Source organism: Budorcas taxicolor, chromosome 15, assembly GCF_023091745.1.
Source record: "Budorcas taxicolor isolate Tak-1 chromosome 15, Takin1.1, whole genome shotgun sequence".
In the NCBI taxonomy this organism is placed as follows: domain Eukaryota; kingdom Metazoa; phylum Chordata; class Mammalia; order Artiodactyla; family Bovidae; genus Budorcas; species Budorcas taxicolor.
In genome coordinates this window covers 31664576-31681555 of record NC_068924.1, presented here as the reverse complement: position 1 = coordinate 31681555, position 16980 = coordinate 31664576, and the positions used below count along the sequence as shown (strand labels likewise).

Genomic DNA, 16980 nt, shown 5'->3' with positions numbered 1-16980 from the left:
AAGCCTGGCCCTACACACAGTCCCAATAAATTAACAAAATAAAAGAAATGTCCCCCCTTCATACACCCAAACACTTTCGTATAAACTACCTGCAAACAAAAATTTAAATTTGAGCTTACTTTCAAGGAGGAGGGGTTCTACCCATCACTATCTCTTGAAGTCTTTATTAAATACATTTCTGCGTCTTAGAAAAATAAAAAGAATGGCCAATTTATTGAACCAAAATTATCTCACAGACTTAAAAGCATGCCCAGTAAGCACAGCCCTGTAAGACTATATTAATATCAAATCAAAGCAATTTGGTTACTAAAATCAACCTGGTTTGAAGTTCACAGTTGATTACGACAAAGTTTATTCATTCCTTTCTTTCCTTTTTTTTTTCGTTTTTTGTTTTGTTTTTGGCCCATATAAAAATAACATATGCAACTCAAAGTGCATCTTTTAAAATAAACCATCAACTATCTTTATCAAATAAAATATTTACAACATTTGGTTTCTAGTGAGGAAAGCTCTTTCAGGCTATCACCATGGGGACGTCGTCGGAAAATCCAGTTATCATCGGAGCATCTTCATCGTCCTCCCCTAAAGGCAAGACAGTCAGTCTTTGGTGAGTTCTAGGGCACTTCTGCCTAACCCCCACCTCCCGCCGCTGACCCCCATCCCTACATCACAAGCCCCAGCTAGCAAAGGCAGCAGGAGAGCCAGCCAGGCACAAGAATCAGTGCTGAAACCAGCCCAGCTTCTGACATTCTTGGGTCACCTGCTCCCCATCAACAGCTGGCCAACCTTCTTCTCAGGATAGCTTGAACTTAACCGAAAAAGGAAAGTAAATTTAAAGACAGGGGATCTTCTTATCCATCCCAAATTCCAGTGAGTGGCTTAGGTGCCCCAGTTTGAGTCATCCACACCCTATGCCAGCATGGTGAAAGTCACCGTATGTTTCATACACACTGGGCTGGCCGAAAAGCTCCTTCAGGCTTTACAGGTGTGTCAGGTATACCTAGTAATTGTAGTAACTCACAAAGAAATAACCAGAATTAATCTTTGGCTGGCCAAAATAAAAATTACCAGTCACAGGCATTAGTTTTGCAAAAATCCCCCGGTCAGAAATGAGTTAATTTTATTTATTAAGTAGTTTACTTCCTCCATGAGCATTTTGGAATTTGAGCACACATACATTTATATAAGAACGGGGACATTTCCTTCTCTTCCCCAGGTCATATACCACCAATATGTAAAAGAAGAACAGCCAGTGAGGTTGCGCTAGCCACGGGAGAGAGAAACAGCATGATGGGAAGGGTAATTTAGACAGAGACCGATGAAGAAAGCATGGCTTTTTGTCAGTCAAGACAAACATCTCCAAAGATGTCAGACCTCCATCTGCGAGGGATGAGAGGGGTCGGAAATTCTTGAGAATCTGCTGCCACTTTGGGAACACCCAAAGCCCAGGCAGGGTCCACCCACCCTTTGTGTACAAGGCAAGCTCCCACCTTTGACAGAACTCCTGTCTTGGGCATGCTATTGAACAGTTTTGTTCAGTTGCTCAGTTGTGTCCAACTCTTTTGTGACCCCATGGGCTGTAGCCCACCAGTCTCCTCTGTCCATGGGCTTTCCCAGGCAAGAATACTGGAGGGGGTTGCCATTTCCTTCTCCAGGGGATCTTCCCAGACCAGGGATCAAACACACATCTCCTGCACTGGCAGATGCATTCTTTACCACTGAGCCACCAGGGAAGCCCCCACTGAACAGAGGACTGGTATTTTAATTTAGAAGCAATTGCAAAATAAAGGGCTCCGACTGATTCATCCCAAAGCAGTGGGATTATTGGTTAATGAAGAACTCCGCTAGCATCAAAAGATGAGCTCAAGGTAGGCAATTCCTCAGCAAGCCCCTGGCCTTGTGGGGTCCACCCCAGGAGGGAGAACTTTGCACCCTGCCCCACTCACCCAGGTCATCCCCCGAGGAGAAGATGGCTGAGCCCAGCCTGGAACTGTAGTGGCTGTTGGCGAAAGCTGTGAAGCTGCTCTGCAGCCTCCGATGCTTTGTGTATAGGATGGCGAACCCGACGCCCAGGCTCAGCAGGATCAGGAACAAGATGGGGACCACCACGGCAGCTACGTCGGTAGATCTGGCAGCCTGGATCACTGACGCATCGCCACCTGCCAAAGCAAGACACCAACCCATAAGGCTCCCATGGGAGGGCAGGAGAAAGGACCAGGCCACCCCGCGCCTTGCGAGCCACCCAAACGATGCCGAGAGTCTGCAGCAGCTGCCCGAATCGCCTGTCCCATGGGGCACGTTCCTACACGTGCCATCCGAATGTTTCCCAACTCCTCACCACGAGCTGATGGAGGACAGGCCTCATGCGTGCAAATACGGTAATTACATCAGGCTCCTAATCACTGCCTCGTTGGTTATTTAGATAATCTCTTGGAAGGGAGACCTTTGTTGGGGTATCAACACTGATTTCATTAGCATTATTACTTAAGACCACTTGCTTGCCTTACATAAGAGGATGTGAAATCAGACCACTAATTAACGAGATTGCAATTATTTCCCCCTACTTGGCACCAAAGTCACTCTGAACTGCAATTACCTGAAGCTCCATTAAGTGATACAAACGAGATTCCTTTACTGCAATACTGACTTAACAGCTCGTGAAGTTTTATGAGGTTTATTTTTTACTTAAAAGAGAAAGAGGGAATCTTTCCATATACATTTAACATTTTTTAAAAGCTCTCTGCAAAGCCTTTTGGGTGTCTATAACCTATCAGTGATATTGCCTTCCCATTGTCTTCAACAAATACTAGCTTCATGATGTACGGATACGGTTATAGCAACAGGACTCTGTTGGGTTTGAGCCAGTCTTTCTGAAAAGGGCAGACTTTGTATGGCAGAAACCCTGGGGAAAGTCTGAGCCTGCGGCAGGAACACAGTCATGTGAGTCAGTTTTAGCTAAGGAAGCAAAGTGGACTTCCTTGGTCTCCATGAGAAGCCTCATTAGCCTTGACGCTGCTCCCTGGTGCAGGGTGAGAAGATGGGGCCAGGCCTCCTCCTCATGGGGGAAGTTCAGTAGTCACACAGGGATTCATCACAACAGGTCCCCATAAAGATGAGCCAGAGAACAGCCATTTCCTGCAAGCCTGATATAACAATTCAATATCCATGTCTTTCATTTCCTTCACCACTGACTTTACTAGACAAAACTCTCCCCAGTCTGTCACGTGTCCCAACCTAACCTCAACTGTGAAGTGGTAACCAGGGGGAAAGCTCTGGGCTGGAGCAGTCAAGAGGAAGCCAGCATGGCAGAGGCAACAGAGATGGAGTGCGTTCCCACCCCCACCCACCTCCAAGGGGATGCGAGCATCACAGGGCAGGATGTGCTCCAAGGAAACGTCCACCCGAGCAACTCTCCCACCTGACAATCCTGGTTTTACAAAGGCAGCTGGCACATGTCCTCACGGCAGTTTTCCCCCAAAGTCTATTTCACAGGTTGCTACTTGGTTTTACTTAAAAAGGAGGCTCTGCTTAAGACACATTAGTTGGTTGTTTTGTGTAGGAACTTTATAGACCTGCGAACGGGCTACAATTCTCCAAAGGGTTGTGATGTACCAGGTTTCCTTTTACAGTTTTTATTTATTTATCTATTTTGGCCCCGCTGGGCCTTTACTGCTGCGCATGGGCTTTCTCTCGCTGTGGCGAGCAGGGCCTATTTCCCAGCTGCAGTACGTGGGCTTCTTATTGCAGTGCTTCTCGTGCCACGATGCACGGGGTCTAGGCACACAGGCTGTAGCAGTCGCATCGCTCGGGCTCTAGAGGGCGGGCTCAGCAGCTGTGTATGGTGCATGGACTTCGCTGCTCCTCGGCACGTGGAATCTTCCTGGCCCAGGGATGGAACCTACGTCCCCTGCCCTGTCAGGCGGGTTCCCATCCACTGCGCCACTAGGAAAGTCCCAAGCTCTCCCTCTTTTAGAGGGATGCCAAGGATAGGTTATTCCCCGAGGAGCCACGCCAGGAAGGGTGGTGGAACAGACAACAGGTCTAACATAAGATTCTGAGCTTAAGCACTGGTTGGCTGTTGACTGAGAGTGAATGTAACTAAATAGACCAGTGGCAAAACACTTGTTGAAATCCTGGGTAAGCTATTACGACCTGAGCAGAATTTCTGTGTAAATCGGAGGTTCCTCTCCCTTGCCATAAGCATGGCCTCACACTGCTGTCTGTCAGCATCCAGAAGACAGAGATCCCAGACTGACCTCAAGATGTGATCTGAGGGTGATGGCAAAGACGGAGGGAAGGCTGGGAAGTCAGTGACACTGTGATGAGATAATCTATTGACTTGGAAAATCATGGGGAATATTAGCATACTAGAGGCTCTGAAAGGTCCTCCAGAAAATAAAAACAAAACTCATTAAGCTACGGCTTCTCAAATAGAATCTCCTTTTTAAACAAAACATTTCCTTTCTTCTGACTTACATTCAGAATATGGTCACCTTGTAACCCTAGCACCTCACAGCATGCCTGACTAGGGTAGGATTTGTTAAATAAACCAATGCCTGATTAAGCTGATGCATAAACGATTTTTTTTTAGCACTGCAAGAGTATTTCAAATGCGTTTTTAGAAAGACACATGTCCATCAAGGGTTTGCCACGTGGCGCTAGGGGTAAAGAACCTGCCTGCCAATGCAGGAGACACGAGATGCGGGTTCGATCCCTGGGTCAGGAAGATCCTCTGGAGGAGGACATGGAAACCCACTGCAGTATTTTTGCCTGGAGAATCCCATGGACTGAGGAGCCTGGAGGGCTACAGTTCATAGGCTCACAAAGAGTCTAACTGAAGCATCTGAGCACGCACGCACATGTTCATCAAACCACGCTACATCCTTGATATATCTCCCAGGAAATGGTAGCAACAGTGACTTACCAGACCCCAACTCATCATAAAGCAGGACCGCAGGCTCCCCACAGATCTGGCTCCCGAAAAGACATTGTGCTTGGACAGTGAAAGTATAATTATGACCCAGTTTCAGGTTGGAAATTTTAAAGAAATTGTCAGTAGTATTCCCAAGGTAAGCTGAGATATTCATGACACTATCAAACATGTGTATCTCGTAGCCCTGAAAACAAACACAGGAGGGACTGCTCAGGAAGTTAAACAAGGAAACCGACAGCTTCTGCTACAGGTTACAACTTTATATAAGCTCCTTCCTGCAGGGACTGATAGATGTTAAAGCACTCTGAGTTTCGTACCAGTTCTTTGTACATTATCACTGAGATTAGATTCAGAAAATGGGCATTTTCTCATCCCTAAAGTCTCAAATAACTACCACGTCTGCTTCTGAGCAACGTAGCAGAAGTGGAAAAACAAAAGTCATTTTAACAAACACTGATTTTTTAAAGTTCTGGTGGGTTCACTCATCTCCAGGAATGTTTAAATGCCACAAAGAATCCATACAATTAAAGCAACAGTTCACTGTAATGGGATTGGACTAATCCAGGCAGCAGTGGATTTCAGCCATGAGGTTTAAAAAAAAAAGAGGAATTTGCAATAGTGAAAATGAGACATTGCTCCTTAAAACAGCCTGTGGGAACTCCACTGTCAGCTGCCAGCTCACTTCCTATCTCCTTTCTTTCCTACTCTTCCAAGCTGATCTTAGCCCCAGTCCAGCCTGGCCTTGAACCCAGCAGCACCACAGCAGCTCACATCTGTTCACTGGGGGAGTATGGAATATGCCTCTGACTTAGACTGGCTCAGCGCGAGTCCTTGGCTCCTGTGCTGGGAAAGTCCCTCTTGGAACAGCCCGAACCCAGCATGCTGGCTGGGACCAGGACTGACTTCCAGACTTCTAGGTCAGTCTCCAAGTTTTCCAGCATCAGAGCTACCGGCACCTCCTCTGTCCCCGCAAAACCCCTTCTCCTCTCTATCTCTACTCACATATTGGGCCCCACAGCATAATCATGATCTCCTGGTTCTTGTTCTGTTGACCTGCACCTTCTTTGAACTCCAAGTCAGGCAGCAGGAAGAAGGACCCGTCCAGCTTAGGCCAGAACCCTCCGATGGGAATGGAATACTGACTGCAAGCCCAACCTTTATAAAGCTGGGCTCCTGCCACCCTGATGACAGCTGGGTGTCCTGGACCACCTGCCTGGAATCCCCACTCCTACATCCTTGTCTATAAACTAGTAACTAGCATTTATTATCTTCTATCTAACATATATGTGATATAGGACATTTGCAAAACACATAAAGGTATTTAAAAAAATGGAAAATGATACAAATGCTAGCCACCCAAAATTTACTGGACTGATCCTTTTCTGGTGGGCATTAGGTTATCTCTTCTTAATTACTGTTATAAATAGAATTCTTTATGCATATTGTTTCCTTAGAGTAAAATCCTAGAAGGATTACTGGATCGAAGGATGTCACATTTTCAATGCTTCTGATACCTACTGTAAGTGCCCTACAGAATATGGAGCCCATTCATTCTCCCAGGGGGCTCCTCTTTCCAACTATGACCCTCTTACTATTAACTGCTGCTGCTGCTAAGTCCCTTCAGTCGTGTCCGACTCTGTGCAACCCCGTAGATGGCAGCCCACCAGGCTCCGCCGTCCCTGGGATTCTCCAGGCAAGAACACTGGAGTGGGTTGCCATTTCCTTCTCCAATGCATGAATAACTATCCCTCCCCAAAACTTTTGTCAGTGTAATGTGAAAGTGCTGTGTCTTGTTGCAAGTTTAGATTCCTAGTGGAGCTGAAACTATTTTCTTTTGCTCACTGTTGCTTGAAACTCTTAACTTTGTTACCTGCACCTTATTCAAAATGAGAATAAGCTGACCCTTGAACACTGTGGCAGTGGGGGCTCTGACCCTCAAAAATCCGAGAATGACTTAGAGTGCTTCCTCTGGACTCGTCGTCTGCATCTTTGGATCCAACTATCTGCAGACTGTCTGGTATATTAAGTCCCCTACAGACGAACAAGTTCCATTCAGAGAGTGCATTTGTAAGTCCAATTTGTTCGTTAAGTTCAACAAAGTTAGCCTAGGTACCCGACTAACACAATTGGCTCTATACCACTACTTTTACGCTTCCTTCTGGCCATTCCAGGGTTTCCCTCCTGGCTCAGTCAGTGAACAAACTGCCTGCAACGCAAGTGGCCTGGGTTCAATCCCTGGGTCGAAAAGACCCCCTGGAGAAGGAAATGACAACCACTCCAGTATTCTTGCCTGGGAAATCCATGGACAAAGGAGCCTGGTGGGCTAGAGTCCACGGGGTCGCAAAGAGTCGGACACAACTTAGCGACTAAACCATCCACATCTGGACATCCTGGGCTGGAAATAAAGATGCGGCACTACTGTACTCTATACAGTGAAAAGTGAAAGTGTTAGTCACTCCGTCGTGTCTGACTCTTTGCGACCCCGTGGACTGTAGCCCGCCAGCCTTCTCATTCCATGGAATTCTCCAGGCAAAAATACTGGAGTGGGTACCAATTCCCTTCTCCAAGGGATCTTTCTGACCCAGGGATTGAACCTGGGTCCCTTGCATTGGAGGCAGATTCCTTACCATCTGAGCTACCAGTGAAACCCACTCTATACAGTACACTAAAGTACACAAATGCACAACCACTTGAGGATGCACACGTGACAACCCCCCAGCCATGTGAACTAACTTACGTGACTGGACATGTGAACCCACGTTCGCATCTTCGCAAGTTCACAGTTTGAAGGTTCATGTATAGGGGACTTACTGTACTGTAGGCTATCTGTGGACGTGCACAGTTCAAATCTGCATTTTTCAAGAGTTGTATTTCTGTTTTGAATTTGTTTGAAAGCCTTCTTTATACTTATGTATATTAACTATTTATATGTCACCGTTGTGAGAGTTGTGAAGAATTTACACACTGAATTTCTCTTTGCTTCTGGCATTACACTGTGATGATTTAAAGCCACTGGGGTCTTTGTGGACATCATAACCCAAAAAAGCCGTTGTTGATTTTTATTGTGTCTCTATTTAGCTCACAATGCTCTGCTCACAATGGAGCCAAGCAGCTTCATTCAAGACCCTTGGGTGGCAAATCTGTTTCCAGGTGCCACACGCCTCCTCCTATCTCCTGCTGTGAATATAGTAATTGGCCTGCTAACAACAAAACACGGCGTTTTTCATATGTCAACAGACTACCTTCAAGCACCTCCTGTTCACTGGAAAGAAACTGATGGGATTCCAGGTTGGCAGCGCAGCTCGGCTCCCCTGTACTGAAGCCATACCATGGCCCTGCCCTCAGACTATCTGGGAGAGATGGGCCCTGAGTGCCGCTGCTGAGTCCCAGTCAAGCTCTAGCAAGCAGAGCGAGGACTCCAGCCCATTTCGCTGTCTTTCAGGGGACGACCAGTTCACGACTGAAAAGTGCTTAGTGCAGAGATTCGCATCTTTAATGGGCAGTATAAACATTTGGCTAATTAGCAATCCCATCGAAAATGGTCCTTTAATTCTCACGTTCACTCCCCTGCCCTATTCTTTCTTTGGACTCCATCTATGCCAGCAGGCTGTTAACGAGCTCATCTCCAAAACGGCATTTCAATTAGATTTCCAAAGCCATTGAAAAGGAGGGAGAACTTACCCTGCTTTCATTAAAATACTTTTCTTTCAAAGCTAGGCTCTTCCAAAACAGAAGGACGTGGTCATTTTCTGTTATGATTTTTAAGGCATCAGGTGCTAATAATGAAACTGAAAATGAAAGATGAAGAAAGAGACAGTTAGTGGCTATACATGTGAGTCTCTGCTTGTCCATCAAAGGCTGATGAAATAACACCAACCCTAAAGGAATTAGTTAAGGGGAAAGAAACCACATATATCCACTTAGTACACAGCCTAGCAGTCTAGACACTTTACCTGACAGCTACTTTGTTGTTATGTCTTTAGCCAAGAAATTTGGATGGTATCTAATTTAGTAGCCCTTAGACCAAAAGATGGTCAAAAACAAATGGGGATGGGGTGAGGCTGGACTAGTCCAAAGCCTGCCTGCACTTCTGCTCTGGTTCCAGCCTGCTTTCCTGCCCCAAATTCCAGAGGGGCTCAGTGAGGGCCTAGAGAGCTCAGCCCGAAGACAGAGCTCCGGAATGACCACCAAGTATGTTCCAGGCCCACAGTCCACACTGCCAGCCTCCAATACTGTTACTCCTGATGTTGTCTGCTGTCCAAATTACTGGGCTTACTACCTGCTCTATGAACTTGAACCTGACCTGAGCCAGCAAATCACCCTTTAAGGTATTAACCAGTTCCTGGTCTCTGTCCATTTCTGCATCTCATATTGCCCTAGAAACCACTATGACTTCAGTCCAGGTACACAGCACAGATGCAACGTTTGGCTTTAAGGGGCAAAGATTCAGTTTCATTTCCTAACTCTCTTGAAAATGTCAAAACCAGCTAGGGGAAGGGAGACCACAGGGGACAGAGAATATAGAAAATGACAGCTACTATCCTGCCCGTGGTGCCCCTGCCACCACCCTGCAGCCCAGAGCCTGGGGCCTCTGCACAGCTCTGCCCCAGCCAGGATTTGGAGGGTCATCTTTGCACTTCCTGGGCAAGTCCTGATGGAAATCCCATGTCTTCAAAAAAATAAAAGAGGAAAAAAAAGAAATGCCACACCTTGAGAAGTCCTAGCAGCAATAGGGGGCCCTGCTGTGTGAGAAGGCCTCTAATCTCTCACCAGCTTACCCGTGGTAATTTTGATACTGGAGTCTTTGCTCATGTTCCCCAGCTGGACAATGATGTGATATTTCCCTCCAGGCTCCAACTTGTTCAGCGTGTACTCCACGGTACTGTTGCGGGATTTCACCTTGTAGCTCCTCTCACTCTTTCTTATCAGATCTTTAACTGCGATTGCATATAACTGGGACAAGAAAAAGACATCTTAATGGTAATCAGAAACCTGGCCTTTTCTACTCTGAAGTTCAGTGGCGGCCCAAGTGACAGAAGTATGTCAGTGGCTGTGACCCCCAAAAATATAGGTCACAACATCTGACTCTGGAAAGCCTCTGGGATGGTCAGGTCCAACTTTACAACAAGTATTCATGCACAGAACTGTGCACAGAATTATCAGTATGATCCCAAAAAACCACCCACCCCTGGGATGGCAGGGAGGGTGAGGGGATGGAGGTCAAAGCAGCCTGGGAAAGTGAAAGTGGGAGATGTTTCTAGAATAAATGCCTCTTCTTTTAGGGTCAGTTGTTTAGTTGCCAAGTAATATCAGATTCTTGCAACCCCAAGGACTGCAGCATGCCAGGATCCTCTGTCCATGGATTTCTCAGGCAAGAATCCTGGAGTAGGTTGCCATTTCCTTCTCCAGGGGATCTTCCGAACCCAGGGATCAAACACGTGCCTTCTGCCCTGGCCAGTGGATTCTTTACCACTGAGCCACCAGGGAGCCCTACCTTAGGGCAGGGGCCAGCAAACTTTTTTATAAAGGTTCAGATGGTAAATATCTTAGCCTTGAAGGTTAGATGGTATGTACCACAATTACTCAACTCTCTTGTTTGTAGCATGAAAGCAGCCATAGATAACATGTAAACAAATGGGTATAACTTGGTTCTAATAAAACTTTATTTAGAAAAATAGGCAGTGGGCTAGATTTAACCTGCAGGCCAACTGTTGGTGAAGGCAGAGAAAAGGAGGAACAAACCAATATAGCAGCCAGGACATGACCACAAAGAGGAGATACCTATGAGGATCCCGTCTTTGGTGAGGCAGAAATGGGGGGGAACCTCCTGCTGAGCTCCACGCACCAGGCCTGGGTTGCCTGCCCCATTACAGGACCCCCCTGCCCCCAGACCAAACCACGTCCAGAGTAAGCAAGGTCGCCAGTACGCCTGGCCTGCTCACCAAGTCCTGGTCCGGAGAATCGTACGGGGATTCCCACTTGATGACAGCAGAGGTTTTGCCCATATGGACCACGTGCAGGTGACGGGGAGGAAGCCGGCTATCTGGGATCATCCTCACCACGACATAGTCAGAGGACGGCCCCTGGTAAGGCACCACCACCCGGACCTGAAACAAACACCACGCAAATTCACGCAGTGGTCAGCAAACCATTTTTTCCCCAACAACAGTGACACACGTACACAGTTAAAATTCAAGGCATACAAAAAGATGCAGGATAAGCCCCCACCTACCCCAGATCTCTCATCCATTTCCCACAGGCACTACTAGTAATGATTTTCCCATGCAAATATAAGCACAGATACACAGGGATGGGAGGGTGTGTGTGTGTAGATACACACATACATACATGTGTGTGCTTATGCATGTGTGTGTATGTATAACTTATTGTCCTTAACTTTTTTACACAAATGGAAAACCACTACACACATAATTATGCTCTTTGGTTCTTTTACTTAATAATACAGCTTGGGAATTTTTCCAAATCGGTACATTTAGTTTGTTGTATTTGTGCTGGATGACTGCCCTGTATTCCATCTCAAAGATGAGCTGTCATACTTTTAACCAGTCTTCTCCTGATAGATGTTTGTTTCAAATCTTTTGTTTTCACAAGTAATAGTAGCCCAAACATGATTTTCCATATACCTATGGCACACAGGTAAAAGTGTGGCTAAATTCCTAGAAGTGGAATCTGATACAAGCTTTCATCTATTCCTGAGACCCATTACCAAGTTCTCAGTCCTGCACAAGGGAGCTGCAGATGGTTAAGTGGCCGTTCAGTCTGCGCTTCAAGTGAAAATCTGATGCTTGTGGAGAGGAACTATCCTCTCATCTCTCTCCTTCCCTCCTCCCACCCCGTCACACTGAATGCACACCCACGCGCGCGCGCACACACACACACGGATCCTGGAATCTGCATCTCCAGCTCCCCAGGTCCTAGGTCTGAGCTTGGAGCCCTGCAATTAAGACCTCCTCAAAAAATAAAATATTCCTCTGTGCTCCTGGCATTAGGAAACTTACCAGAAACAAATACTGCTCGTCCCCACTGACAAGGACTGTTCTGTTGTGCTGCGAAGTAGTCAAGCTCTTGGGGTTGCGATAGAGGTCAAGAAAGGACGTGGCATAGAAGATACCGTAAACCTGGTAAAAGGAGAGATCAGAAAAGGGCACCAGTTCAATGGCCAGTGACCTCACTCTCATGAAAGCCCTGATTTAAGACCCTGGGAACTGCTCCACATGAGCACACAAAGAAGTCTTCACTCGGCATCTATTTCATCAGCGTTTACAGAGAAGGCACCCTGGGCCAGGCAGCGGCTGGCTTCCCACCTACGAAGACAAACAAGATGTGGTCTCTGTCCTCAGAGCTCGCTTTCTTGAGGAAAGCCAGGCAAAGAAGAAAAACAGATTTATAAATAACGAGTTGTAAATACAAAACTCCTGGAAGCTATACTAGAAGACCGCATGATAAGCTGGGAAAAAGAGGGAATGACCAAGAAGTGGGGCCACTCTTTTAGTGTGATGGGGTAGCGAATGTGCAAGCTGGTGGAGAGAATGTGTGGTGGGAGGGCAGACACTGCCGGCTGCCCAGCAGGTCCCTGATCTCCCATCCCCCCGCAGCAGAATCCTGGTTCTCAGTGAGTTGCTACCTGGAAACAAGCCCGCATCTCACCTCCCTCCTCCAGGCAGGAGAGGCCAGGTGACAGGGATGGTCAACAAGATGTTAGCAGACATCCTGGGCGGGACCTCAGTGGGGCTCATGGAAATGCAGGGAGAGCACTTCTTCCCCCTCCCGCTGCCTGGAGTACACACGGTGACGTGGGCCAGTCCAAGCCCTGGACTGCAAGCCCTGCCACAGGCCAGGGTGGCAGGGCACTGGCTGTTGTTGTTCAGTCACTAAGGTGTGCTCAACTCTTTGCAACCCCATCGGCTGCAGCAAGCCAGGCTTCCCTGTTCTTCACCATCTCCTGGAGTTTGCTCAAACTCATGTCCATTCAATCAGTGACGCCACCCAACCATCTCATTCTCTGTCACCCCCCCACCCCTTCTTTTGCCCTCAATCTTCCTCTCAATCTTTTCCAAAGAGTCAGCTCTTTGCATCAGGTGGCCAAAGTACTGGAGCTTCAGCATCAGTCCTTCCAATGAATATTCAGGGTTAATTTCCTTTAGGATCAATTGGTTTCATCTCCTTGCTTTCCAAAGGACTCTAAGAGTCTTCTCCGGCACCACAGTTTGAAAGCATCAATTCTTCAGTGCTCAGCCCTCTTTATGGTCCAACTCTCACATCCATATAAGAAAAACCACAGCTTTGACTACACAGACCTTTGTCGGTAGGGCCTGGGAAACGGATCAAATCATGTTGCTGATATAGAAGCCCCGGATGGTTGAACTCCAAACTCTGAACAACTCATAATTAGGAGGGAAATAAACTGTTGAAAGCCACTCCTGTTCTATGTGGCCATTCTTAACCCTAAGTGACATACACGCAGTTTAAAGCAGGAGGTGGCAGTCTGATGGCCCTTGTAGAGGGAAAAGTGAAGCCTGGGAGTGTTTATAACAGGGTAAGTGTGAGGATGCTTTCTTTGTAAGGTAGAGACAGAGGGCATTTTCTCCATGAGCATATAAGTGGTAAGACAGGAGACTTGAAAATCATACAGGTCTGGAGAAGCCCTGGGGGTGCAGGAAACCCATCAGGGATTCTCATGTCCCAGATAAACAAATAGGAATGGAGCAGGAATAGGGGAACGAGCGATCTCAGATGGGACAGCAGAGGGGCACCCAGGGTGCAGGCAGGTCTGACCCTGGAGAGGATGGGCCTGTGGCCACCACGTGATGGGGGCTCCAGCCAAGAGCCAGGAAAGGGGACCCCAGAGCCCAGGGAACCAGGGTGTAAGAAGGCCACACTTGCAGCGATGGGAACAGCTCTTGTGGTGGAGACAACACTGGGTGAGACTCCAGCATCCACAGTGAGCTGGAGACAGGTGAGAGCTGAGAGCTTCGTTCAGGGCACTCCAGGGGCCCCTGACCCTCAGAAGGCTACCATGAGTGCAAGCAGACTCAACATGGAGGAGGCTCCTTCTCCAAGTTCACATGTGATAAGACACCAAAATCAAGTCGCAGACTAGTGCTCTATACACAACGCCCACTCTGTGCAGATGGCTGGGTGTGACAGGTAGGCAGGCCTGAGTTGGGCACATAAACCAGAAACATAGGCCCCTCTCTGAGGAGAGTCCAGTTCCAGGTAAAACAGAGCCCAGGGGTGGCTCTGGGCATCTCATCCCCATCCCTGCCTCAGAGTGAGGTTCAACAGAAGCGCCCAGGCTGTTACTCCAGCTGGACCTGAGCTCTAACTCAGTCTGCTGCTTACTAACCATTGACTGTGGCCAGTGACCTCACCCCTCTGGGCCGTGGTCTCCTCACTGGTAGAGCAGAAACATTTACCCCACAGAGCTGATAAAAGTAGGAAGGGGGAGACCGTGGATGGAGCGTGGGCATCATGCCCGGCACACAGTAGGTGCTCAACAACTCTCACCTCCCCTTCCTTCTTCATGGCTGAGCACACAGACAGTTACTGGCAAACCTTGCTTCTTTCCCCACGAACCAGTGCTGCCCTCAGTGCACACTGGATGCACCCTCAGAAGACAGAGGCCAATTCCTCCTCACCAGCCACTGAGAATTCTTACAGATTTAGTCCCACACACTTTCCCATATGGAAAACTCAGAGAATGACCCTTCCCTTCAAGATCTTATCAACTAGCAAGGGAGATGAGAGTAGACAGAAGATATCAAATCAGATCCACAGTGTCTGATGAAACAGGCTGCATGGCACCAACTCCAGGGATTTAGTTCTTAAGGGAAGGAGACCAAGTAGAAGAGCTAGGGTTTGACTGCACAGCAGGAGGGGGAAGGTTTGCAGGGAAGACAGAGCAGGAGCCACGGGGCAGAGGCAGGAGGTGGATGAAAACAGCCCTGAGAAGGTGTGCCTAAAAGCAAAGGAAGGTGAGCACTGGGGAGGAGGGAAGGCAAAACCAGACTCAAAAAGCAGCACGGATCTAATCCCAGTGCATCAAATGCATTAAAATGAATAAATAAAAGAAACAAAAAGACCCAAGTACAAGTGCAGCAGGGACCCTGGAATGAATAGGGAGGCATGTCTTATGGGGGCGGCGCCTGAGAAGACAACCTGTGGGTGGGGGATCCCCCGGGTGGGGAGGGGCGAGACGAACCCGGGCATGGTCCTCAGGTGCAATACTCATTGTCAAGGCAACTGACTTCTCACCCATCCCCAGGTAAGAACCGCCCCCCGCAGTGCCTGATCAGGAATGTGACCCCTCTTCATACTCGGCTTAAACAACAGGGGTTCTTTCTTCTTAGATGCCAGGCCAGGTTGTAGAAAGGGATGTCAGGTGCCTCTTGGAGGCAATCCAGAGCTGACCAAGAGGGTAGCTTGTGTTTGGGATAAGGAAAAAAGAGCAGTGACAGGGGGAAGCCCTGGGGGCGTCTGGTGGTCTAGTGCCAGAGGAGGGTCCATCCTCAGTCTGCAGAGGTCATCCAGGCTGACTTACCACATTCCTGGGGCCCGTCCAGGTGCATTCCACTGCCGTCTGATTGATGGCCTTGGCTTTGAGGCTCGGGGCAGGTGGGCGGACACCTCTGGTTGTGACACGCTTGAATGCCAGAGGACTGTCCCCCAGGTCGGTCTTGGCCCAGGCAGAAATCTCGTAGGGCGTATGAGCTGTCAGGTTGCCAACTGGGGAAACAGGGTCAAAGGGTTGGAGCAGTCGTCTTTATACGCACACTCAATTTTTAAATTAAAAACAAATCTTCTTTTGCACATGTCTTTATATGTACACCTTATTTTTTTACATCTTTTTTTTTCCTTTTTATCTTTTGACTGTGCCATGCGGCATGTAGGATCTTAGCTCCTCAATCAGGGATCGAACTCTCACCCACTAGCATGGAATCTTAACCCCTGGACCACTAGGGAAGTCCACCTATTTTTTCCAATGTAACCTCTCCATTTAAGTGAGTCTCTCATGTAGGAAGTTTATTATTTTATGAATTCACTCGGCATGATTCATTAATGAAAACTGCAAATAACACAGTGCATGGGCATGGAAAAAATTCCTTTAAAGCTGACCATCTGTGGATATAAATTGATACGATCCTTGTGGAGAGCCATTTGGCCTTGTGAGGGTCTTGAAATCCTTCATAACCTTCAATACAGGTACAAGGGAGGGATCCAAAAATTTGTGCAATCAGGATGTCTGTCACCGTATTTGTTGCAGCAGAAAAAAGCATAATCATCTGATCACCCAACAACAAAGCAACAGTTAAATTAGGTGCATCTGTGAGCTTCATGTGCGTTCCATGAACTGTTACACAGCCACCAGAAGTTGTTTCTAAGAATACACAGTGCGACTAGAAAATTCTGTGATTTAGGTTCAGTACAAAAAGCAGGAAGTAAAGAATATACAGTATATATAAAGAAATTAATGAGGAGGAAAAGTACGAAGTTAGGAGATACTCAAAATTATTAATAAAAGTGGTTGCCCTAGGAAGTTAAATTATAGGAATTCAAAAATTTTATTATACATGTTTTTGTTTTCTAAATTTTCTGTAATAAAGATGTGCCCCTTTCTAAGTCAGGAAACTGTCATCAGAAACTAAAAGAGCAGTGAGCCGTAAGAAGGATATGCTTAATGGGAATTAAACACTGTAAATGTAACGTTGTAAATCATTGTTATCATTGTAAATCAACTATATTTCCATAGAAATAAATATCAAGCAGAAAAAGAAGAAGGATATGCTAAGAGGACAGCCTCTGGAGTCAAGAGGACTTGGGTTCAAGGCCTAACTCTATGCTTCCTGGTTGCAGAAGCCAAGAGTGAAGTATTCAAACTCTCCAAGTCCATATCCTTGTAGGTAAGATGTAGAATAATAGCACTTACGGAGGCTGGCTGCTGCAGGGAATAAAAAAGAAAACGCTCGTCAACGAGTGCTTTGCCTGGCCCCTGGCGTGAAGCAGGCCTTTGTGGGTCTCAGCCAATG

The 16980-nt window shown here is 47.2% G+C and overlaps 1 protein-coding gene across 1 annotated transcript in view; it reads right to left on the bottom strand.

Annotated features, from left to right (window-relative positions):
* Positions 1–227: 227 nt before the first annotated feature.
* SORL1 (sortilin related receptor 1) overlaps positions 228–16980 on the bottom strand; it is a 162350-nt gene continuing 145597 nt past the window's right edge. Inside the window, exons 41-48 of the mRNA XM_052652557.1 lie at positions 15495–15679; positions 11953–12072; positions 10876–11040; positions 9712–9886; positions 8615–8721; positions 4925–5117; positions 1947–2159; positions 228–582 (exon numbers count right to left, since the gene is read on the bottom strand). Coding sequence (XP_052508517.1) covers positions 515–582; positions 1947–2159; positions 4925–5117; positions 8615–8721; positions 9712–9886; positions 10876–11040; positions 11953–12072; positions 15495–15679 — 1226 coding nt within the window. The 3' untranslated portion in view covers positions 228–514. The remainder of the gene's footprint in view (positions 583–1946; positions 2160–4924; positions 5118–8614; positions 8722–9711; positions 9887–10875; positions 11041–11952; positions 12073–15494; positions 15680–16980) is intronic.